The sequence below is a fragment of the Eptesicus fuscus genome, chromosome 6 (assembly GCF_027574615.1).
Source record: "Eptesicus fuscus isolate TK198812 chromosome 6, DD_ASM_mEF_20220401, whole genome shotgun sequence".
Taxonomy (NCBI): Eukaryota; Metazoa; Chordata; class Mammalia; order Chiroptera; family Vespertilionidae; genus Eptesicus; species Eptesicus fuscus.
The window spans coordinates 20720451-20745970 of NC_072478.1; the positions used below are offsets into that span (position 1 = coordinate 20720451).

The following is a 25520-nucleotide window of genomic DNA, read 5'->3' on the forward strand; positions in this document are numbered from 1 at the left end:
CAAGGGAGGCGGGACCACCTCTTGGCTTCTTTGGATATCCGCGGGGAACCAATCCCCAGCGTCTCAAGACTCAGCGAACGAAGGCGGGGGTAGGCGGAGTCAGAGCACAGGGCTCCTGTCGGCCAATCCTGAGGGTTCCCACACCAGCGTGGCCCGCCCTTCGCCTAACCCTTCCGGGAGACGCATCTCAAGGGGAGCAGCGCCGCCAACTGCCGAGCGATGGCGCGCGGCGCTCGCTTAAGAGGGCGGGAAGGGCGGTGCTCGAGTCCGCGGTGATTGGCAGGTGAGAATGGGCGTTGATAAAGCAGATTCTTTGAGAGATTATTGGCTGAGTAGCCTCAGGGGGCGGGAGGAGAGGAAGACTTGGCTTGGGATTCGTGAGAAAGAAGCGGAAGTCGGCCGCCGGCGCGGAGGAGGTGGGTGTGAAGAGAAAGAAGGGGTGTTTGCAGCTTCGGCGCCTGTCAACAGGTGAGCGTTACCGGGAACTTCTCTGAGGGGCTCCTGGCTCCTTAGGCCCAGCGGCGGCGGAGTCCGTTGTGAACGTTTGGACTCACCCCTGCAGGTAGATGGAGCAGCGGTAATGCGGCGCTGGGGCCCGGGACCTGGCTGTCAGCCCAGTTCGAATCCCTCCCTCGCCTCCTCGTGGGCCGCTGGGAGTTGTGTCAGGTGCACGACACTGTAAGTAGGAGTTCGAGTCCAGCCTCTGCCACTCAGCTCCCGAGGCCATGATTACTCGCTCAATTTAATGGGGCCGTGAATATACACTGACTTGTGACTTCATAATACGTCTAGAAACTTGTCTCCATTTACATGCCTTGCGGGCCACCTGCCAGGAAGGTTGCCCCTGCCAGGAAGACTCCTGGCGCCTCCGCACCCACTCTCTCTGCTCCCACCCGCGACCAATGGAAATAACTCAAGCCACATACCTACTCTTAATTTGTTTAGTAACTAAGTTTTAAAAAAAGTTTAAAAAACAACATCAAAACACGTGTGGGTGGGTGGACGAGTGGTTAGAGCGTAGGTCGGCGCACCTGAAGGGCCCTGGATTCGATTCCTGGTCAAGGGCATGTACCTCGATTGCAGATTGGATCCCCGACCTGGTTGGGGCATGTGCGGGAAGCAACCAATCAATGGATGTGTCTCTCTCACATCTATGTTTCTTTCTCCCTCACTCCCTCTTCCCCTCCACTCTCTCTAAAAATCAATGGAAAAAATATCCTGACAATCTAAGGGAAAAGAGGTCAGTGCCCCCGAGGATTTAAAAAAAAATGTTGTATTTAATCCGGCATAACCAAAATATTTCGAAGGTGACGGTGGTGGGTATAAAAAATACAAATGAGGTAACTTACGTTATTTTACTCTGCACAAGGTCTGTGAAATCCCATTCTTTTTACATCAGAAAGAGTTGGTCTGGCTTTAAGTTTCATAACATTTACAATTGAAAATGTAAATTCTCATGCCCAAACCTTCCCATGAAAAGTGTTCCATGAGCCGAAACCGGTTTGGCTCAGTGGATAGAGCGTCGGCCTGTGGACTGAAAGGTCCCAGGTTCGATTCCGGTCAAGGGCATGTACCTTGGTTGCGGGCACATCCCCAGTGCGGGGTGTGCAAGAGGCAGCTGATCGATGTTTCTCTATCATCAATGTTTCTAACTCTCTATCCCTCTCTCTTCCTCTCTGTAATAAAATCAATAAAATATCTATAAAAAAAAAAAAGAAAAAAAAGAAAAGTGTTCCATGAGCTCAATTGCATATTGGTTTTTAAATTGAAATGTTAGTTAGTTAAAATTAAGTGACATGGAAAGTTCTTTTTCACAATGGAAGTAGCTATATTCAGTTGCTCGTGAGCCCTTATGGCAAGTGGCTACTGTATTATTGGACATCGAAGATCAAATTGGATTAGTCACTCTCCTGCTTATAATGTGAGTGATTTTCTATTTTTCTCAGGATGAGAACACAGTCACCCCTTTGCTCCACTGCCCCCATCCACAGCTTTGCTTTTCAACGGTTCAGTTACCTGCCTCAATCTTTTTTTTTTTATAATATATTTTATTGATTTTTTACAGAGAGGAAGAGAGAGGGATAGAGAGCCAGAAACATCGATGAGAGAGAAACATCGATCAGCTGCCTCTTGCACACCCCCTACTGGGGATGTGCCCGCAACCAAGGTACATGCCTTGACCGGAATCGAACCAGGGACCCTTGAGTCCGCAGGCCGACGCTCTGTCCACTGAGCCAAACCGGTTTCGGCCCTGCCTCAATCTTGATACGAAAATATTAAATGGAAAATTCCAGAAATAAGCAATTCATGTTTTAAATTGTGCACTGTTCTGAATATCATGATGAAAAATGAAATCTCCCCCTGGATGGTGTGGCTCTGTTGGTTGGGCATCGTCCCATGCACTGAAGGGTCATAGGTTCAATTCCCTGTCAGGGCACATACCCAGGTTGCAGATTCAATCCCTGGTCAGAGTGTGCGGAAGGCAACCGATCAATGTTTCTCTCTCAAATCAATAAAAATGTAAAAAATAAACATGTAATACCTGACTATTTAGTCAGGGGCACTGACTGCTTTTCCCTTAGATTGTCAAATAAAAAAATGACAACAGCCAACACAACAATAGTCATCTGATATGAATGAATCAAAATTATACCTATTTTTTGTTAGATCAACAAAACATATATTTTTTGGTGTACCGCAGAATTTTAGTAGTTAGTTTATGTGTGCCATGAGATGAAAAATGTTGAAAATCACTGATATAGTGTATCAGAGAGACCCCCCTATTCACATAACATTTATTACAGTAATTGTTATAATTGTTCTGCTTATTATTAGTTATTGTTAATTTCTGACTGTGCTTAATTTAGAAATTAAACTATCACTGGCATGTGTGTATAGGAAATAACAGTATATTTAGGGATACACACACACACACACACTCACACTCACACTCACACTCACACTCTAGTGGCCCGGTGCATGAAATTCATGCACATTAAAAGGGGATTAATTAGAGGAAATAATTTAATATTGCTATTTGCCCTTTCTCTATAATAGAAGTGTCAGAGATGAAAGAAAATTAGTAAAATGTATATGAAAACCTTCCTCCTGTCAGAGTCTGGGGGGCACCATGGGATCCAGAGTCAAGTCCCCGCCCACCCACATGTGCCTCAAAATCGAGTGAGACCCAGACCCGGCCGGCCCCCAGCCCCATTGGGCTAGATCCAGACTCGGCCAGTCCCACCCTTGTCAAGCCTCGCAGGGCAGGGGACGTAGCCTCAGGTCCCCTGGCCCGGTGCCAGGACGGGGGGCGTGGCTTGAGGTCCCCCAGCCCAGACTGGGGTGGGGTGCGTGCCTTAAGGTCCCTGTCAAGCCCCGCCAGGTGGGGGACATGGCCTGAGGTCCGCTGTCAAGCCCTTCCAGGCAGGGGTGGGGTGCAGCCTCAGGTCCCTGGCCTGGTGCCAGGATGGGGGGCGTGGCCTGAGGTCCCCCAGCCCAGACCAGGGTGGAGTGCGTGCCTTGAGGTCCCTGTCAAGCCCCGCTAGGTGGGGTACATGGCCTGAGGTCCCCTGTCAAGCCCTGCCAGGCGGGGGGGGGGGGGCGGGGGGGGCGCGCAGCCTCAGGTCCCCCGGCCCGGCACCAGGAGGGGGCACAGCCTCAGGTCCCCCATCAAGCCCCACCAGCAGAGGGGTGCAGCCTCAGGTCCCCCGTCAAGCCCCGCTGCATGGGAGGGTGCGGCCTGAGTTCCCCCAACCCAGCACTGGGGGTGCACCTTGAGGTCCCCTGTCAAGCCTCACCTGGTGGGGGGCACAGCCTGAGGCCCCCCCAGCCTGGCGCTGGGGCAGGGGGAGCAGCCTTAGGTCCCCTACCCCAGCACCAGGACAGGAAGCGCACCTTGAGGTCCCCCATCAAGCCCTACCGAGCGGGGGTTGTGGCCTGAGGTCCCCATCAAGCCCCGCTGGGTGGGGGACATGGCCTCAGGTCCCCTGGTCTGGTGCCAAGGTGGGAGGCGCGGTCTGAGGTCCCCTGTCAAGCCCAGCCAGGCAGGGGGGCACAGCCTCAGGTTCCCTGGCCCGGTGCGGGGGTGGGGGTGGGGTGGGTGCGGTCTGAGGTCCCCCGGCCTGGTGCTGGCGTGGGGGCACAGCCTGAAGTCCCCTGTCAAGCTCCACCTGGTGGGGGGCACAGCCTGAGGTCCCCTGTCAAGCACCATGGGGGCGGGGGAGGGTGTAGCCTCAGGTCCCTGCTGATTGCTCCTTAAGGCTCCTTATGGGAACTTGGCTTCAGCTGTGGGTGCAGCCATCTTTATGATGGAGTGATGGTCAGCATATTCCCTCTTTATTAGATAGGATATTCTAATAGTTTTAGGCGTCCTCTGGGGATCTTGGAACTGTCCTCCTCCGCTAAAGGGGCACTACTGTATTTTCTTTAAGATTCTACATGCTTTGTTTCTTACAACCCACAAGCCCCAACTTCAGACCAGCCAAATTGCCCCTCTCTTTGTTCCTTAAAAATCTGACATGGCACTCCCAGCTCAGAACCTCTAACTAGATTCTCTTCTCCTAGTTCTTGGGATGGTTGGTGCCTTCTTGTCATTTATGTCTCTCTGTTTAAATACCCGCTCCTCAGAGAAGCCTTTCCAAGGGTCCCCTGGACCACTGGTGGCCGCTGCCCTGGACAGTGTTCATACTCGGAGTGCAGGCCTGAACAGCACTGATCCAGCTTACTAGCATTTCTTATCCAGCCACCTCTGTGCCCCCGCTAGAGTCTTAAGGCTACATATATTTTTGTATCTACATGTCACATCAATTTTTATTTTTTTATTTTTTTGTTAATCCTCACCTGAGGATATTTTCCCATTGATTTTTAGAGAGGGTGAAAGAGAGTAAGTAGGGGAGAGAGAAACATGGATATGAGAGAGACACATCGACTGGTTGCTTCCCACAGGCATGGTGACTGGAACCAGGGATCGAACCTGCAACCCAGGTACATGGGAATGGAACCTGTGACCCTTTGGTGAGTGGGCCAAAATTGTAACCATTGAGCCACATGGGCCATGGCATACATGTCACATTAATTTAAAACAATATTTTTTTGCATTAAAAAAAATGAAAAATTTCTTTTCACCTGTGAAATTACTTGGCTACAAGGAAGCTCACATTTGTGATGGCTGTGATTTCTTGGCAGTCATTGAGCCTACTTGGAAATTTTTGTGACTCAAGAAAATCTAATTTTCAAATTATTTCCAAATGTAATTTGATTGTTTATGAATACTAAATTTAATGATGAATGAAGTTGCCATAATGTTACATTTTCTAGATATTTAATTAAACATCTATTCATTCCAACTTTGTAGTTTTCCTTTTTCATTGTGGAAGCTTTTTCTTTTATCCCCAGTCCCAACCTTTTCATAGCCCCCGGGGAAAGCTCAACAACCGGGTGGTGCTAATAAAGAAAATGGCTCCATATAGCTGGCTGAATAATACTCATTTGTAAACCAGATCATGTCATTACTCTGCTTAAAACCTTCAAAGGCTTATCATACTTACAATGAAACCTGAGATCTTTACTGTGGCTTAGGAGGCCCTGCAGGGTGGCCTCAGTTGACCTCTGCAGGCCTCATCTAACAGTCTCCCTCCCTCTTGTCACCACTTTCAAGCCCTGCTGGCTTTATTTCCTGTCTTTCAGCACAAGCTTATTCCTGCTGCAGGACTTTGCACTTGCTGTTCCCTCTCTGGAATATGCTTCCTTCAGATAATTGTATGGTTGTCTCATTCTCATCATTTATGGTTCAACTCAAATGTCCCTCTCAAGCCTTCCTGGACCACCCTAGTTAAAGTAGCCCTTCCTTGATCACATCACCCTGCTTTATTATCTTAGTAGCACTCAGAATCTGTACTTAATGTTGGTTTTGAGTTGTGCTTGTTATTGTTCATCATCCCATAATAGATTAAAAGCTGGATGTGGACAGAGATCTTAACCTGCCTCACATTGACCTCTCAATGTATTTATGGAGATTAGGATAGGGCCGCACACAAAATCTTCAGTAGATTAAAAAAAGAAGAAATCCATATAAAGGGCTTAGTATAATACCTGGAATGTGAAAAACAATAAACACTTATCTAGTAATAATTAGATAAGTCTTCATTCTTATGTAATATTTCAGGTGCACACACTTGGAAAACTCTAAGAAGTGCTGAAACAAAATACACTTTTACTCATTACCCAGATTAAGAAGTAAAACATTAGGGATGCAATTGAAAGGCCCCTGCCTCAAACCTACTCCTTTTCCCTTTCCCTCCAGTGTAACTACAATCCTGGATTTGGTGTTTATTTTTCTGTGCATGTTGTATATCTTTATATCCATGTGTCTTTAAATAATATATAGTATTGTATATCATGTTCTATAATTTTATATAAATGACATAAATGCAAAAAAGAGTTAACCTGTCTGGCTGGTGGTTGAGGGTTGACCTATGAACCAGGAGGTCACGATCCGATTCCCTGTTGGGGCATATTCCTGGGTTGTGGACTCAGTCCTCAGTAGGGGGTGTGCAGGAGGCAGTCGATCCATGATTCTCTCTCATCATTGATGTTTCTCTCTCTCTCACCCTCTCCCTTCCTCTCTGAAATCAATAAAAATACATTAAAAAAAAATCAAAAGAGTTAACCTAACAGGCCTAAGACTACTATTCTTGGAAAGGCCTATTGGCAGTGTTGGTCCTTGCCTGGTGTCTAGGAACTTGGATTTTACGAGGATTCCCACTAGTCCAGTGGTTCTCAACCTTTCTAATGCCGCGACCCTTTAATACAGTTCCTCATGTTGTGGTGACCCCCAACCATAAAATTATTTTCATTGCTACTTCATAACTGTAATTTTGTTACTGTTATGAATCGTAATGTAAATATCTGTGTTTTCCGAGGGTCTTAGGCTCTACAGCAGCGGTTCTCAACCTGTGGGTCACAACATATGACCGGTCATTCGGTCGACTGGTTGTAATGGTCGCTTTGGTTTTTATATATATAGGCTAGAGGCCCGGTGCATGGATTCATGCCTGGCCTGCGGAGATTGGGCCCAAACTGGCTCTCCCACATCCCCTAAGGTGTCCCAGATTGCGAGAGGGTGCAGGCCAAGCTGAGGCACCCCACCGGTGCACGAAGCTGTGGACTAGGCCTCTAGTCCTTAAATAATGAATGGCTTGTGGTGCCTAACCTATTTGTACATTGTGGTTTATGTTAAACACCTGCTTTCTTTCTGGAGCTTGAAATTTTGGTACTTGATCAGCCCCCAATAAATATCTTAGCGCTGAGTCTCTAATGAGCTTCCCTGGTAGACAACATTTCACACAAGTTGCCACAGCTCTACTGCAGGAATTAAGTGTGTCCCATGTGACTTCACCAGGAGAGGACTCGAGGAAGCTTGCACCCGGTTTCCTCCAGACTTCACTCCATGTGTCTTTTCCCTTGGCGAATTTTGCTTTGTATTCTTTTCATGCTAAATTCTGTGAGTCTTCCTAAAGAACCATTGAACCTGGAGGTGATCTTGGGGAACCTTGACACAATATTATACTGGATATACTATATCCTGACAGGGCTGGATCTAGGGTAAGGCAAGCAAGGTGCATAGGGTACCAAATTTGACTGCTCACTCCCAGGGTCACTTAAGTGTCCAACATGTACTTGCATGATCTTGAGGGTGAGTGCCTCCTAAAATTTTCATCCTAGACACATCACTTGCTTCATTCTAGTCCTTGCCTTAACTTATGAAACTTGCTTTTTTCATCCAATATAATGCTTTGAAATTTATCTATGTTGACTATGTAGCTCTAATTCATTTATTTTTACTGCTAGAAATCTGTGCTTTCTGATTTAGCCACTAGCCACCTGCAGCTGAAACATTTATTTTCCCAGTCACACTAGCCAAATTTCATATGTTTAATAGGCATCTGTGGCTAGTGGACAGCATGGATAGAGAACACTTTCGTGATCATAGAAAGTTTTGTTGGACAGTCACCCCTTGATATTTAGGTGTTTCAGATTTCTATTACAAACAGTGTTACAGTGTTCATTGTTATGTATGTCTCCTTGTGTACACATGCAGGAATTTCTCTAGGATACTTGCCTAAGAGTTGAAATTTTCTTGCTTATGGGTTATGGGAGTATTCACCTTTACTAAATATTGTCCATTTGCTCTTTAAAATGATCATCCCAGTGTTCACTCCCCATCAGCAGTGTTATTGCTCAATGTCCTCATCAACACTTGGTTTTATCAGATTTTTACATTTTTGTCTTTTGATGGATGTGAATTAGTGGTTTCAGTTTGCATTACCTTGATTATTGTGAGGTTGAGCTATTTTCATATGCTTATTGATTGCCTTCTGTTAATTCCTATTCATATCTTTGCCCATTTTCCTACTGGGTTGTCATCATCTTACTCAGTTCAGGAGTTCTTCTCACATGGAGATTTTTATGAAAAGGCAAATCTCAGGAGACTTTTGATGTTCAGAATTATTATTTTAATGTCATCAGAATTATCAACATATATTTTGTGGGGGTTTTGTGCCTTGCTTAAGAAATCTTACTTTGAGGTTAATAAGGTATCCTACTGTGTTTTCTTCTGGAAGTTTTACTTTTCATATTTAGCTTTTTAAAAATATCTGCCTGGACTTTGTTTTTATTTTTTTCACATGGATAATCGGTTGTCCCAGCTCCATTTATTGACTAATCCAGTGGTTCTCAAAATGTAACCTTTTAGGGGTTCCAGAAGAAAAACTCTTTTCATAATAATTTAAAGGAGTTATTTGCCTTTGTCATTTGTCTGTGTTATCATGTGCATTATTGGTATAAAAGCAATGGTGGGTAAAACTGCTGGCACCTTAACAGGAATCAATGCAGTGTCACCAAACGCTAGCAGTACTTGGTATTGTATTCCTCACCCCCACACACTCAATGTTAAACAAAATACTTTCACTTAAGAATACCTTTGAAGAAGCAATGAAAAGTAGTAATTGTGTTAAAGCTTTAGCGCTGCAGCAGGTCTTTTTAATATTCAGTATGGTGGCATAGGAAGTTTGCATAGAGCACTTCTAGTGCATGGAAGAATGATGGCAGTTTAGGTAATATACTTGTACAATTGTTTGAGTTGAGATTAAGCTGGCAACATTTTTCATGGAGCATCATTTTTACTTGAAAGAATGACAGACTGTGGTTACTCAGATTAGGATATTTGGCAGATATTTTCTCAGAAATGAATGAAGTGAGCTGGTCACTGCAAGGACAACTAATGGTTGCCAATGATAAAATTCAAGCTTTCAAGCAAAACTTAGATATTTGGGAAAATTTTATTCACTACCGTGAATCTGGCAACTTTTCAGTATTTAAAAGCTTTTTTGATGAAATCAGTGGTGATATTTACAAATAATGACTTTAAAAATTTTGTGTAGTAAAATGTAATAACTCAGTAAAATCAGTATTTTCCCAGAGACCAATATATGATGTTACAAAAGCATGATAGGGAAAAAGATCAATTAAAACTGCATGAGAAATATGTTTCAATGTAACGCAGTAAATTGATACAGTTTCCTGTTCCACATAGTAACTAACTTTAATTCACCACCACTTGAGTTTTGGTGTAGTAACAGAGTAGAATATCCCCAATTAGCTGAAAATGCTATAATACTTCTCCCATTTACAACTATGTATCAATGTAAGGCTGGATTTTCTTCGTATTCTTCAACCAAAACAGCATATTGTAACAGATTGATTGCAGTAGCCTATGTGAGAATCCAGCTGTCTTCCATTAAACTAGTAGGAGCTTTACAAAAATGTAAAATAATGCCATTTTTTTCACTGCTTTGTTTATAAGTAAATAAATATATTTTCATTATAGGTTATTTGTGTTAACATTTAATGAGTTTATTAACTAATTTAAGTTAGTTAAATATTTAATTTTTAAATCAGTTTTAATTTCCAGATCAGTCAATACAAATAGATATAAACCCTATGCCTATAAACAATAACTCTTTAGGTTTCTCATTTTTAAAAAAAGACTTAAGTTTTTTAAGAGCAGCTTTAGATTCACAGCAAAATTAAGAGTAAGTTACAGAGATTTCCCATATACCCACAGCCCACCCCCTAACCACCCATGCATAGCCTCCTCCACCTTGAACTTCCCCAGCAGGGTGGTACATTTGTTACAATTGATAAATTATGTGGACACATCATTATCAGAGCATGAGGTCCATAGTTTACATTAGGGTTCACTCTTTTTTAAAAATTTTAAATATATTTTATTGATTTTTACAGAGAGGAAGGGAGAGGGCTAGAGAGTTAGAAACATCCATGAGAGAGAAACATCGATCAGCTGCCTCCTGTGCCCGCAACCAAGGTACATGCCCTTGACCGGAATAGAACCTGGGACCCTTCAGTCCGCAGGTTGACATTCTATTCACTGAGCCAAACCGGTTAGGGCTAGGGTTCACTCTTTTTTTAAAAAAATATATTTTATTGATTTTTTTATAGAGAGGAAGGGAGAGGGATAGAGAGCTAGAAACATCAATGATGAGAGAGAAACATCGACCAGCTGCCTCCTGCACATCCCCCACCAGGGATGTGCTTGCAACCAATGTACATGCCCTTGACCAGAATCGAACCTGGGACCTTTCAGTCCGCAGACTGACACTCTGTCCACTGAGCCAAACTGGTTTCGGCTAAGGTTCACTCTTGTGTTGTACATTCTATGGGTTTGGACAAATGTATGACATTTATATAGTCTCATACAGAGTTTTTTTCACTGCCCCGAAATCTTTGGGGCTTTGCCTAGTCATCCCCCCACCCTATCCTTATTAATTTTTAAGAGGATAAAGGAATCCCTATAATACTACAAAATTTTAGCTCCTCTAGACTAATCTATTCTTTCCTTATGACTTTATAACCTCTGTCTAGAGCAAGTTCCCATCTAGTCACAGGTCTCTTCATTGGCCTGTTTTTCTCTTCCTGTGCCAACACATCATTTTAAATATCATCACGCCATAACCAATCTTGGCAGGGCTAGTTCCCCATCATGTTCTTTTCTTCTTCCATTTATATTGGTTATCCTTGTTCTTCCACAGAAAGTAGGGCACACAAATACTTTTTCCTATTACAAAAGTAATATATGTTTAATGCAAAAACAACAGAGTTGCAAGAAAGTAAAAATTATCCACTACTGCGTGGCCAGTGTGGCTTAGTGGTTGAGCATTGACCTATGCAGGAGGTCAACCTATGCAGCTGGTCCCTATTTATATTTCTCATTGGTGTTTTTTTAAGTACTCACTTTTTTTTTTTTTTTTTAAATACATTTTATTGATTTTATTACAGAGAGGAAGAGAGAGGGATAGAGAGCCAGAAACGTCGATGATAGAGAAACATCGATCAGCCGCCTCCTGCACACCCCCCACTGGGGATGCGCCCGCAACCAAGGTACATGCCCTTGACCGGAATTGAACCCGGGACCCTTCAGTCCGAAGGCCGACGCTCTATCCACTGAGCCAAACCGGCCCCGGCCACTTTTTTTTTTTTTAACCCTCCATTGATTTTTAGAGAGTGGAAGAGAGAGGGAAAGACAGAGAGAAACATTGATGTGAGAAAAACACATCAATTGGTTGCCTCCTGCACGAGCCCAACTGTGGCCTGGGCCAGGGAGGAGCCTGCAACCAAGCTCTTGACCGGAATCAAACCCGGGACCCTTCGGTCCGCAGGCTGATGCTCTATGCATGGAGCCAAACCGACTAGGGCTCACCACTCTTTTTTTAAAAATGATTTTTAGAGCAAAGGAGAGGGTTAGAGATAAACATTGATGAGAGAGGAGCATCATCGATTGGCGGGCTGCCTCCTGCACGCCCCCTATTGGGGATTGAGTCTGCAACCTGGACATGTGCGCTGACCCCAAATCGAACTGGTAACCTCTTGATTCCTGGGTCAGTGCTCAACTGCTGAGCCAAACCAGTTGGGCTCACATTGATGTTTCTGTCTCTCTCGCTCTCCCTCTCCTTTTCTCTGTCTCTAAAAGTCACGCCTGGCTGGTCACAGTTTCATCCCTGGTCAGGGCATATGTCCTGGTTGCCGGCTTCATCCCCAGTGCAGCAGGCAGCTGATCAGTTATTCTCTCTCATCATTAATGTTTCTGTTGCTCTCTCCCTCTCCCTCTTCCTCTCCTTTCCTCTCTGAAATCAATAAAAATACATTTTAAAAAATTGATAAAAATATATTTTAAAAATTTATCCACTACTGATAACTTTATATTCTGCATATACTGTGCACACACACAATCTACACTAATAAAAGAGTAAGATGCAAATTGACAGTACCGTTGTGACGCCCACCAGCCATCAGGAGTGAGTATGCAAATTAACCCAACAAAGATGGTGGGTTAATTTGCATATGCAGGCGCTCCGCACTGCCCCAGCCACTCTGGGTCTCTGGGCAGCGTGGGAAGGTGGAAAGGTGGCTCCGGCCGGAGCAAAGGCGGTGCCGACAGCCAGGGGAAGGAAGGCCCATTCTTGCACGAATCTTCATGCATCAGGCCTCTAGTTTTATATATGTATACACACTTTTTGCATATATGTTTTTTAAACTGGGGCAGTCTTTTATATCCTTTTTATACTTAGTATTATGAATATATTTCCATGTCATTTAATGTTCTTCTACATCTTTTATTTTGTTAATCTTCACCCGAGGGTATCTTTCCATTGATTTCTAGAGAGAATAGAAAGGAGGGGAGAGACATGAGAGAGACACATTGGCTGCCTCCTGAACATGCCCCAACCAGGGCCGGGGATCGAGCCTGCAACTGAGGTTACATGCCCTTGACCAGAACTGGACGAGACCCTTCAGTCTGCAGGCCTTACCATTGAGCCAAACTGGGTAGGACTACATCATCGTTTTTAATTGTTGCATGGTATTCTGTTTGTATTGATGTACATCATTTATGTAACTATTTTTATACTGAATATTTTTAGATTATCTAAATATTTTTAGATTATTTCTTATGTTTCACTCTTAAAAGCCTGACTTGAGTGAATCTTCTTGCTGCTGAGACTTCATGCCCATGTGTGATTCCTTAGGATTGATTCCCAGGAGAGGACTGGTTGGCTTAAAGTGAGGACTTCAGATGTGAGAAGCTGGGATTGTTTGGTCAGAGGCAGAGGCTGGTGGAAGACAGTAGGACAGGACAGATAGAAAAGAGTAGCAGTTATTAGGGTTTTGGTCAAGGAGAGTCCAGGTTAAGTGAAAAGTGATTGATATAAATAGGAAGGGAAAAGCCAGCAGGTGCCTGTCATCACTGCTGGTTTCCATGACTGCCATGTTTGAAAGGGTAAGAGAGGAGCAGACTAAGCTTGAAATGTTGTGGGGATAGAGGTGTATCCTCAGCCCAGCTCCCCAAGGCTTTCCCAAGCGTTTGTGGGAGAGAGGAGGTTTTCTCAAGCGCAGAGGCCCCTAGTGCTCTCAGTCCTTTGGGGATCTGAAAAGACTCTTCTGTTGCGCCTTCCCTTTGACTTGATTCCCATGGGTCCACCCTGGACAGTCCTACTACTAGCTACGTAGGGACCATCAGGTGCAGTCAGTGGGCATTTCCTCTGACTCTGGGAGCCAGATTGTCAGCCTCCTTTATTGTGTGCCAAGTGGGTAACTGCATGCAGATAGCCCTAGAGGCAGCCCTGGGATCTGAAGTCCAAGATGGATGCCTGGTTCAGCACTTTCTTATTAGCTGAGTGAATGTGAGGATATTCTCTAACTTTTCTGGGCTTCAGTTTCTGCAGCTATAAATGGGGCTAAGTAACACCTGCCTCACTGGGTCATTGAAAGCATTAAAGTGGGTAGCATATGTAAAGTATCTACAGGGTGTAGGCACTGTAAACTTGCTTAGTAATCTTATTTAAGTAAGTCATTTAATCACTTTAACCTCAGATTTCTCATCTGATCAGTAAGGATAATAATATATGCCTTGTAATAATTAAGTAAGATGAAATGTAGGAAAGAGCTTTGAAATGATAAATCTCAGTATAAACGTTATTCCTATGTACATGCAAATCCATGCCACTAACAACTACCTGAGGATCATCAGTTGTCCAGCCCAGCAGATTTCTACTGTTTGTGTAGTGGGTAAGGATGTGTAGGGCTGGGGAGAGTAAAGGACACAATAGCAGAAGAACAGGCCATATTGTTATCTTAGGCCAGGATTTTATTTCAAAATCATGAGGTCAAAACCACATATAGTTAGTTAATTACCCATAAAGCTCCTGAACTGGCTCACAGGGCATCTCTCAGTAGATCCAGTAGAATCAGTCCTTTTCCAGCATAGGAAGGGATTTTGCCTTTCCTTGGGTTGGACACTGCTAAAGTATTGAAGTTAGGTTTCAGGGCCATGTTGAATTAAAAACTTAGTATCACATGGTGAGAGAGGTGTGGGAACTGAGACCAGTCGAGGGAGCAGCAGATTCACAACTCCTATCATTCTTAGGTCTCATCTCAGGTTCACTCTGGGTCTTATGTTCAAGTCAGCTTTCCATTGTTTAACAAATATGTATTGATCACCTGTGTGCCAGATGCTATGCTAGAAGCTAGAACAGCATTGAAAAAAACACCATTCTATATTACCTTCTAATTGGGGAGGCAGACAGTAAACAAGCAAAAAGGATATTTTGTGAGATGGGAGAACTGAGAGACAAAGCAAGACCAGGTTTAGGAAGTTCTGGAATGGCCAATAGCAGTTTAAATGGAGTAGCCTGCTGGGAAGCTCTGATTTGCAAAAGCTCTGCTAGAACAGCCATTGCAAAGGCCCTGAGGCAGGCAGGAGAGTGCCTGCATGTTTGCAGATGAGGAGCCCAGTGTGGCTGGTGTGGAAGGAAGGAGGGGAGCCATGGGAATGAGCTCTGTAGGGCCTTGTTAGCAATTGTGCTGTTGGCCTTTCATCTGGGTGAGAGAGGAGGCCATTGGATAGTTTTGAGCCGAGGAAGGACAAAATATGCTTACCAAGATCTCTGTGGTTTCTGTGTTGAGAAAAGCCTGAAGGGGGACAAGGGAGCTAGTAAGGAGACTGCTGCAGTAGTCCTAGTGAAAGACAGGGTTGGCTTGAACCAAAGTGGTGAGAACTAAGAACTAGTTAATGCTGGATATTTTAATGTTAGAGCTGCCGATGCATTTACTGTCAGAATAGATGAAACAAGGAGATGAGTTCAAGAGAAGCTGCAAGGGTTTTAGCTTGAGTCTTGGGATGGACTTGCCATTGAGGAGCACTTGGGAGGAGCTGGGGTGTGGTGGTCAGGAACTTAATTAATCTGGTTTAGGACAGATTAAGTTTGAGATCCTAATAGACACCCAGGGGTAGATGTGGAGTGGGATGTTGGATGAATGTAAATCTGGAGCTCGAGGTAGTTTAGACTGGAGCTTTATGTTCAGGACTCATCAGCATATTGATAGCATTTAAAACCATGAGATGGGACAAGCTTTCCCAAAGTAGGTAGGGAAAAGGTCTAAGGCTGAGCTCCTGGCCTTGCCAACATTAAGAGGTCAAGAGATGAGGAGGCACCAGCCATCAGGACTGGGAAGGAGAGGCTGGGGAGATGGGAGGAGAAACGGGGGAGTGTGGTGTTGAGGACAGAGGAGCATGGAGAGAGATACTTTCACTGTTTGGTCATTCCTCTGTGCACTGGCAGTTCTATTTGAGAATTCGCAATACACATGCTGCAAATCCATTGTGTTGTCACTTTCGAAAAAGCACCGTTTCAGTAGTGTGTGGGAGGGGAATCTAGGAATCACAGGCGCAGCATAAAATTCTTTTTTGCTCTAATAAAGCCTGTGGACATATTAGTATGTCCAGGCCAGGGAGGGCTTCTCTAGACACATGGCACAGTTGCCTGGCCCAGAGACTAGAGCCGTGGTCGGCAAACTGCGGCCCGCGGAGCCACATGCGGCTCTTTGGCCCCTTGAATGTGGCTCTTCCACAAAATACCACGGCCTGGGCGAGTCTATTTTGAAGTGGCATTAGAAGAAGTTGAAGTTTAAAAAATTTGGCTCTCAAAAGAAATTTCAATCGTTGTACTGTTGATATTTGGCTCTGTTGACTAATGAGTTTGCTGACCACTGGACTAGGGTATGTATCCAGGTATTGTAAGCCTCAGTTTCCCTGTCTTTAAAGTGGAGTTTTAATAACCTTTACCCACCCTAGAGTGTTCAGTGAAAAACTGTACCTGAATTGCTGCTCAGCCAGGCTCAAGAACCTACCAAGTTCTGAGTAGGTTCTGGTTCTGTGACTCCAAGCCTCTGCCATGGGTTCAGGCTCCTGTGTCAGAGCCTCATATGGGTGCTCAGTGCAGATCCACTCACCTGTTTCTCACCCCTCAATGAGTCACACCACTCGTCATTCCAAGAAATCTTATTTTCTTTATTGTTTTTTTGACTCAACAATTTTTTAAAACTTTTTTTCTGAAACGTTCTTGTTGTTATGAGCCTTTTGTTTTGTTCTCGTTAAATGCACTCGACCCAAAATTGGTTTGGCATATCGAAAAGGAGACCAAGGAGGGACTGGGGGCATGGAGGAGGGGAGGCCCGAATAGACAGAGAAATTGAGAGAGAAGAGGAACATAGAGACAGTGAGAAAAATGGAAAGAGGTGGAGACACAGAAAGGAAGGCAAGGGAAACAAAAAAGAAACACACCCACAAAACAAAACCACCCCAGATAAAAATTAAGATTGAGAAGCAAATGAATTCAGGAGCCCAAGGAAGGGAATAGGAGAGGAAACCAAGACCCTTTCTTCTCTATACCGTCCCAGCTGGGGTGGGGGTGTCAAGGCACCAGGTCTGGTTGGGGTGCGGGGATGGACACCTGGGCTCTGGGTGGTGGTTTTGCACTGTGCTGCAGTGGTGTTCAGCCCCACCAGGGGGCCCTGCCACACAGCTTTGAGGCCTAGGAATTCACCTTGGTGAATCTGGCTGGAATGGGAACCAAGGGACCCACTTACCCTCTCTCCCGTTGATTGTCCGTGTCTAGAGATAAAAGCAGGGCTGGGCAGGGAGATGGGGGACTCCTTGCATGCCTCCAGTTCCCCTGGAAACTCTCCCACCCTGCTAACTTTTCCAGTCCTCTTGGTGTCAGAGGCAGCCTCTGGTCCTAGCTGGCTGATACATGGGCCAGGCCAACTCCTCCATTTACCTGTGTCTCCTGCCAGCTCTTTGCAGACCTCTAGCTGCCCCTCTTGAAACCAAGGCAGGCCACAGAGCGGGTTCCCATCCTCCCCACAGAGCCACCTGGACAAGATCACCCCCACCCTTACTTCTCTGGGTCCAGACTCACCCATGGTCTTCTGGTGAACAGGGTTAAGCCTCCCTGCCAGAAAACGCTAGCGATGGAACCCAACACTGCCTTCTCCCCACACAAGTACTCCTACACAGGACAAACCACCATCTTTGGTCTGACCCCTTCTCCCCTGACGGGGACAAGCCAGCCTCAGCTCCCCAGAAGGGAGGGGCTTTCTAGCAGCAAAAAGGGCCCCTCCAGCCACCTACCTGTTCCTTTTCTCTAGTTTCTCCCTAGAGCCCCTCCCCTTTAACCCAAAAAGTTCATGGTAGCAGCAGACTGAGACCCAAAGATGTTTGAAAACTCATGGCACTTGTGAGAAAAGAGGAAGGGGCAAAAGAGACGAGGGGGTCTGAGCAGAGGTGGAGAGCCACCCCTGAGGAAATGGCAATTATGGGGCTGTGTTACTGTGGCAATGGGACTATGCTACCCCCAGAGTGTGTGTGTTCTGGAGGGCCAGGGGGACAGGCTAGAGAGGGGGCCAGAAGCGATACTCAGGAGACATTCCAAACCTGATACTTCTTTAGGGCCTGCAGGTTTAGGGTTGAGCCCCCAGAACATGGGTGTCCTGACTGGAGGCCCTGGTATCTTCCTTTGCCTCCTCTGTTGGAGGGTGTATGGTAGAAAAGGTGATATTTCACCTTTGCACCCTATACCACCCCCACTCCTACCCATCATTCCTGGTCCTCCCTCCTCAGTCACATCAAACCCTGCTGTCCTCATTTTCCTCCCCCATTAACCTCTCTAGGCAGGAAATCACCCCCTCATCCCCAGCCAAGTTCCAGAAGCAATATACAAGAGGCGGGAACTCAAAGGGACAGCACAGCCATCTTGGCAAAAGCATCTTTGGGTGTGAGGGGTGCCTCCCCTGGGCCAGTGGGGAGGGAACGGGTAGACAGCTCCCTGGTCCTGGGGCAGGCAGTGAGGTACACGCCCCAGGAGGGCTGACTGATGCCAGGGTCAGGCGGAGCAGGGAAGGAGGCAACAGAAATAGGTGCCTGGAAGGAAACAGGTTCTTTGTTTCGCTGTTGCTTCTAGATTTTTTTGTCTCTGGATTGTAAAAAGCTGCTCTGGTGGCCGCCCACCTGGCTGGGGATGCACACGTACACGGAGAAGTCCGGGCTGCCAAGGCCCAGCGGTATAGCTCTGCTCCGGAGAAAGTCCGGGCTGGCTGGGCCGCAGGCTCCTGGTGGCTTCAAGTGATGAGATTTTCTTTCTTTTTTTTTTTGTCTTTTCCATTTCTTTGAAATATTTACAGCAACGGGAGAGGAGGAAAGAGGAAAGGAAAGAAGGCCCCCTAGGGAAAGATCCAAACCCAGGACCCACTCCCCAGGGAGATCCAGACCCAAAATCTGCTCCCCAGATAGCCAAGCCCACAGGATTGGAACTGCCCAAATATGGCCACCCCTGTGGGCTGGGGGCCCTTCAGGGAGTTGTGCTTCATCAGGAGTCACCCCAAGGGAGGGGGTCATTGGGTGCACTTGAGGAGGGCAAAGGGGACAGGTTTGCTGGGGAGGCAGGGACTAAGAGCAGAGGGAAGGAGCTTCAGAGAAAATTCAACCTTTACACCACCAGCCACAAATGCCCATTCCTCTTGCCCTGGGGCTTATCTCCTGGGCCAGAGGCCCCAGTCTCCGGGAGCAGGGAACTGTAGTACAGGAGGAACCTGTCCATCTGTCCTTCTGCCCCCAATGCTCCCTCCTGGTGCAGCCTAGCATTTCTGACTACAGAAAGAGGTGCAGATTGATAGGTTCCATCCAGCAGGGCCTTTGGTCCAGGGACACCAAAGCCCTCATTTCTCTCCAGCAGACAGGAAGAGTAGCAGGGAGGGGGGAGTCAAGAGTGAGATGTACCCTTCCAATTTCTCCTTCCTTATTCCCCTTGGGACCTCCGAGTTCCTCCTCATGGCACTTCCCCCAAAGTAAGCTGGTGCGTGTGGCTGGTGGGAAACCCTGTCTGTGAACCCTGCACCTCAGGTCTCCACAGCAGAGCCCCCAAGAAGCCTGGAGGGCCCTCAGTCAAGGGATGCCTGGAAAGTGGCCCTCCAGCCACTGCCTCCTTCAGTCTCCCTATGCCATCAGAGCCCTACTCAGGGTTCCCTCCCTGGCCTGGGCCACCAGCCCCTGGTCCATGAGGTCCCTCAGAGGCTGGTGACCAGCTGCATCTGCCCATCCCCATCAGGCCCTGGCCCCTCAAGGCCTGGGGCTGCCAAATAGCCTTCGTGGCTGGGCCGCCGCACCTGGTAGTAGCCCTGCAGGGGGTTTCGGGCCACCAAGGCTGGTGGGCGCGAGGTGTAGTAGATTTCAGGGGGGACAGGGGGTGCAGGTGGGGGTGGGGGCAGGGCCTCGCTGGGCCCCTCAGGGCTGCTGTCCGGGTAGGAGGGCGAGTCCCGAAGGTTGGCCCCACTGGCATAGAGGGAGTCCCGGCCCGGAGGGGAGGAGAGGGGCCGGCTGGTGGCCCCGTCCTCTGCTGTGCAGCTCTCTGACTCGTCCAGATCGCTCTGGTACAGCACCGACTGGGCCCGGGGCAGCAGCAGTGGCTCCTCCAGGGCCTTGTAGAGAAGTTCAATCTCCGCCCGGTCAGCACCCCCAGGCCCACCAGCCTCTTCCTCACTGCCACCCCCCGGCACAGGTGGCACCGGGGGCTCAGGCGGTGGAGGGCCTTTGGCCCCGCTGCTGCCGCCCCGCAGGTTGTTGTGCACCAGCTCTGAGATGATCATCTTCTCAAAGGCGGCAGCATCTGCCAGGTTCCGGCCTCGGGGTGGCTCAGGTGCCCCATCCCCTGGAGGGAAATCCCCACTTCGCAAGGAGTAACTGTTGTTGAAGTTGCCGTTGAGGGGCAGTGTGTCCATGCCACAGGCTTCCCGGCCTCCCAAGGGGTGCTCTGCAGGCAGAAGGGGGCCGCTCAGGAGGAGGGCCAGGCGTCGGGAAGGATCCAGGCCATGTGGGGTGGGGCTGCCTGGGTTTACCCCTGCCCCTGGGGACTGAGGTCTTCCAGTCCCTCTTCCTCATTGGCAGTGGGGATACCCATCATGCAGGTTGGTGGAAGGGTGTGTGTGTGGAGACCGGTTTCCCCAGGTTTCCTTCCCAGCCGGGGGCTCAGGATTTTAGCGGTGTGAGAAGACTGGGGTGTCGAGGTCTTCTCACACTGCTAAGATTCTGAGCCCCCGCCTGGGAGGGAAACCTGTGCTTGACCCTCATCTTCATTCCCCATCTGAGGCCCAAATACAACACCAACCAGCTGCATGCATATGCTTGTGGGTGTGTGTTGGGGCGAGAGGGAGACGCACTGAGTTCTCCTCCCTAAATAAGGGAGGCCACCCAAGGAGGCCACTGTCTCGTTCCCCTCCCATCCTCGGAAATGTTACCAGGAGAGTCTCACTTACTGGGTTCCCGGTAGCTCCCTGCAGGTGCCAGGCCAGGAGGGAAAAGAAAGAAGGTGAATAGGCTTGGAGTGTTGAGTCTAGGCTCCAGTTCAGGAGGCACAAGGGCACCCCAAGTGAAAACCCCTCAGGATGCAGACCCCACACTCCCTGACCTGGGCTGTTGCCCTCTCCCAGCACTAGAGTACTCTTACCTGGGGAGTTGAAGACAGGGGGTGAGGAGGGATTGAAGCCCACTGACTCGGCAATGAGGGTGTTGTAGGGGCTAGTGCCCCCACGGGGCTGCAGCACGGGGTTGGTCAGCAGGTGGTTCCCCATGGTACCTGCCCAGGAGGTCAGAAGTAACAGGGCGGCTTGGAGACACAGGCCAGGAATCTCAAGGGACTGGAGCCGGGGGCCAGGGATGTGTCTCACCTCGGTTCAGAGTGGGGGTACTGTTGATGTCACCCGCCATGAAGGAAGATTCTGTCTGTTTCCTCACGGTGTCGTTCCACATCCTCCGAATTCGGCTCTGGGGATACAGCCCAGACATAAGGGGGCCCTCAAGCTGCCCACCCTCCAGAAGCTTTCTGAGACCACTCTCCTGATGACCACCACCAAGGACCTGGGCGAAGCACTGCCCCGCCTCTGGGGCTCCTGGGTCTAACACTCAGTCCCAGGGAGCCCTGCCTGGTGCCCGGCCCCAGCTCAGATACCTGGGTCCCTGTGTAGTAGCGGGTGTTGCTCCGCATGGCTGAGGTCTTAAGCGAGCCATGAGCTCCCCCGGGCGGGGAGCGGATGCAGCAGTAGGAGTGTCGCAGGCACTTGCTGTACTCCTTGTGCACCTGGGAGACGAGAACAGGCAGCTGGTAGCAGGCGCTCCCACTCAGAGACCAGAGACCAAGCTACGGGCGGGCATCAGAAACCTGTCCTGCCCCCCAGCAGCCAGCCAGGTAGACTCTCTCTCTCCTCACTCGGGCCCATCTTCGGTTCTTCACCTCCACCAGTTTCTTACTCATTCAATGACTCAACAGCTCTTTAATGCATATCCTTTATGTGTCAGGCATGGTTTAGGCTCCGGGGATAATCAGAACAAATCAGACATAAAGCCCTACCTTTCAGAGCTGCTATTTTAGTAGACAGAGACATAACATAGATGCAAACATCAGTACATAATGTAGGATGTCTATCGTGTTAGGTGCTGCGAAGGACCTATGGCTAAGGAGGGGGTTAGGCAGTGGGGAGTGGGGTGGTGATGGTGGTTTGCAGATTTCAAATCGATCAGGAGAAGCCTCACTGAGAAGCAGACGTTTTGGCAAAGACTTGAGAGAAATAGACAGCAGGCCCTGTGTCTACCTGGGGAGGAGCAGGGAACAAGCCATGAGGAGGGTCCATGTCTAGGTGTCTGAGAGAGGGCAGAGGAGGGCACTGCTGGAAGAGGGAACAGAAGGGGCCCTGGTTGGACCTTGTGTGCCTAGAGGTTCCTATAAGGATGTCACTGTCCCTGTGTGTCCAATGGGGACCACCAGTTTTAAGAAGAGGAAGGATACAGTCAAACTTGCAGGACTCTGATTGGTGTCTCCATCCCCAACCTTAGCCTTACCCACCTCACTATCCCCCGAGACTAACAGTCTGACAGGCCCCTCCCCCCTGCCTTTAGGACCAAGTATACAAATGCCTTGGCTCAGTTTCCATGGCTTGAGTCCTGTATGCCCTGTATGCCCTCTCCACATTCCTCTGCTTCTGTTATCACCTTCATTTACTTTCTTAAGGTTTAAACATGTTTTATTTAAAAAGGAAACTTTCTATCACCACAAAACTCATAGTTCGTCTCATAACTATTAAAGTAGGAAAAACGTGTCTGGATGGGGCCCAGGGTCATCTCCATTTCGCATGCCTGCTTCGTGCCCCACACCCTGGGAAGAGGCCCTGTCACCATGTCCCAAATCCACCATGCTTTCTTGCTCCTCTAGTCCTCTATCCTGCTCTTCTCCAGATCCTTCTTCACCCCTGGCTAAATCCCCCCCCTCCCCCGCACTGAGCCCACGCTCCCCTCGCAGCAGACACAGGTCCCTACAGAAGGCAGGCGTCTGGGCCTCCTCCCTGACCTCACCTTTTTCTGCAAGGCGCAGTGAAAGACGAAGATGAAGACCCCCTGGAAGGCGTTGAAGGTGGTGAAGAGATAGGCCATGACTACCGACTCCTTATTGATGAAGAGGAGGCCGAAAGCCCAGGTGAGGCCCAGCAGGAAGAGCAGCGCGATGGCCCCCAGGGCCCAGGATCTGGGGTGGGTGGGGAGAGAAGACCGGACATCAAAGACCCGCTAGTGGTGATGCTTCCCCTGTTGGCCTCCTTGGGCCTGGACGCTCTCTGCAAAGACCCACCTAAGTGAGTAGGCCTCAGGATAACGGCCTGCCCAGCGATACTTCCACCTAGCCTGGGCCTGAGGGGCAAGCAAAGGTCGGGGGTCGGGGTTTGTGAATGGTCAGTCATTCCCTGCATCCTTCATCCTTTTGGCCCTATTTTTAGGCCTTTAAACTATCTTTTGCTGCCTATTTCTCTTTAACTTGCCCTGAAATGGACTCACTTTTGAATTCAGTCTTGCCCTAAGCAGTTATTCAGGTATGTCCCCCAAACCACAGGTTGAATATGCTAATGCCAGGTTTTTTAATACACATTAGGTAGATATATAACAAGCACAATAAAACACCACTTTGTCCTTAAATCACATTGTGTGACAGCACTACATTTTACAAAGTCCTGGGAGAGGCCGGGCCAGTGTGGAGTTTTTGGTGGCAGGGGTGCAGGGAGGGGGTGCTCACTTAATGTTGTCTAGGCGACTCGAGTCAGGCTTGAGCACAGATGAGCTCCGGATCATCTTGTGCAGGGTCACCATGAGGAACACCAGGTTCACCTGGGGGCAGGACAAGGGGAGGGGCTGTGCTGGGGTTGCTTTGCCTACGGTGTGAGTTCCTGGCCAAGTCTCAGCCTGGACCTCCTTCTTCAGGGCCTCTCCTACAGCTGTACCTGCCCCAGGTGCTCACCGACTGGTATAACTGTTGGTTAACAGGGTTCCCGCTACTGGAAGGATGGGGCCCACAGCCTGCCATAGAGCAGGGGCTCAAATTCCAATTCCTGGATGGGTGAACCTCTGTGCTGGAGCTCTACAGACCCACTGTGCTCTCGTCCTCTTAGTTAGCTGTTCAGTTCCCACGGTTTTCAAGGGCTTGGGGAGACTGGGGTTGCTTGGGGACAAGGCTAGCCTGGATAAAGGATGGAGATGCAGTACTGGGGTACCACCTTCCAGCTTACCACAATAACAAAGGAGACGGGCCCAATGAAGCTCCAGATGAAATAATTATCCACTCGGAGCCAGCAACTATAAAGGAAGCAGGGCCAGGTAGATAGAGGCGGGGGTGGGGGGTGTCCCTCCCTCTGACCCCAGGAGCCCAGTGCCCCAAGGGTCCTGCTGTTGAGCAGGGAACCAGGCAATAGGAGATGGGGGTGGGGGGAGGCACTCACGCCTTCTCGGTGCCATAGCTGCGGTAGTCAATGGCAGCTGCGATGCCTACCACCAGGGCTGGGAAGCAGTAGCCACCTAGGTAGTAGTACTTGGTGCGGGAGTACTCGCTCTCAAACACCTCTACCAGCAGCAAATAGAGGTGCACACCCTCCAGGCACAGCCAGGAGAAGGCAGCCAGGAAAAAGTAGTGCAGCAGGCCAGCGAAGATGGGGCAGGCAATCTGGGGGCGAGGGTACCACAGATGAGGGGCTGCCCAGCCAGGTGGCCTCTCCGGCCTCCCCCCACCCCCTACCTTGTGCCTGGCCCACCTCATACTGAGTCTTGTCTATGCCAACCAGGAAGAGCAGCTCAGCCAGGAAGAGGTTGATGCACAGGTTCTTGTGGATGGTATTGCGGTCAGTCTGCAGTCCCCGCAGGAAGCAGAAGGTGGAGATGCAGATGGCCAAGCAGACCAGGGAGATCACGATGCCTACCCAGGTGATGACTGACAGCAGCAGCTCGTTGATGCGGCCCTGGTACTGGGGGACAGCAGAGGGTACACTCAACACCCCTGCCCACAGCAGGACTCACCCTGGGCTCAGCTAAGTGCCAGCTGGGGGCAAGGCTGCAGGCCACAAGTACTGCTGGTGCAGCCCCCACCCCCTGGCCTACTGCCCCTGGCCAACTTGCTGGCCCCCACCCCTCTGCAGGTGGCGCGCTCACTTCCTCATGCTCTGGAAGGCGTGTGGAGAGATGACAAAGGTGACACCAACTTGCTTCTCCAGAGGGCCTTGGGAGAAGGTGGGACTGTGACCAGAGAGAACCAGATGTGTGGCCTTGTGCCCTGGGCAAGACTGGTGGCCCCCCATGCCCACGAAGCTGGTCTTCCCTGGCACTGCCCATGCTTCACTCTATGATGCCATGCAAAGCTGGGCCAGAGAGTGGGCCCGCCAGGAGAGCGCAGCGGAGCGCCAGCCAGCTTACGATCTCACGGTGAGCCATGAGCACGGCAAAGTTGGTGAGGTGGCTGCAGGCACATGTGGTGTGGGTCTTGTTGGACTCCACCAGGCGGCAGCCCTGGGTCGACCAGTAGCCCAGCATGGAGCGCTCCGAGTAGTTCCAGAAGGAGCAGTTAGCATTGAAGTGGTTCTTGGCCTGTTGTGTGGTGGTGGCCGGGGAGTCAGATCTGGGGAGTCCCTCTCCAGCCCTCACACCCAGCTACAGGGATAGCAACAAGCATGGAGAAGTGCTTGGAGCTCCAGGTGGCAGTCTGATATCTCTGGGGACAAATGACCTAAGCAGTTGAGGTGGGGGCTATGACGGG

General features: G+C 48.8%; 1 protein-coding gene and 1 long non-coding RNA gene across 2 annotated transcripts in view; one reads left to right on the forward strand and one right to left on the reverse strand.

Annotated features, from left to right (window-relative positions):
• The first annotated feature begins 118 nt into the window (after positions 1–118).
• Positions 119–24623, forward strand: LOC129149401 (uncharacterized). The gene is made up of 3 exons (XR_008556302.1): positions 119–678; positions 22821–22928; positions 24556–24623. It is a non-coding gene; the product is annotated as an uncharacterized LOC129149401 (long non-coding RNA).
• The window catches only part of ADGRL1 (adhesion G protein-coupled receptor L1), a 41913-nt gene continuing 32788 nt past the window's right edge, over positions 16396–25520 (reverse strand). The window contains exons 13-23 of the mRNA XM_008157902.3: positions 25181–25351; positions 24526–24735; positions 24217–24437; positions 24007–24073; positions 23517–23608; positions 22808–22976; positions 21411–21539; positions 21130–21226; positions 20910–21038; positions 20719–20736; positions 16396–20216 (exon numbers count right to left, since the gene is read on the reverse strand). Of these exons, the coding sequence (XP_008156124.1) occupies positions 19474–20216; positions 20719–20736; positions 20910–21038; positions 21130–21226; positions 21411–21539; positions 22808–22976; positions 23517–23608; positions 24007–24073; positions 24217–24437; positions 24526–24735; positions 25181–25351 (2046 nt within the window). The 3' untranslated portion in view covers positions 16396–19473. The remainder of the gene's footprint in view (positions 20217–20718; positions 20737–20909; positions 21039–21129; positions 21227–21410; positions 21540–22807; positions 22977–23516; positions 23609–24006; positions 24074–24216; positions 24438–24525; positions 24736–25180; positions 25352–25520) is intronic.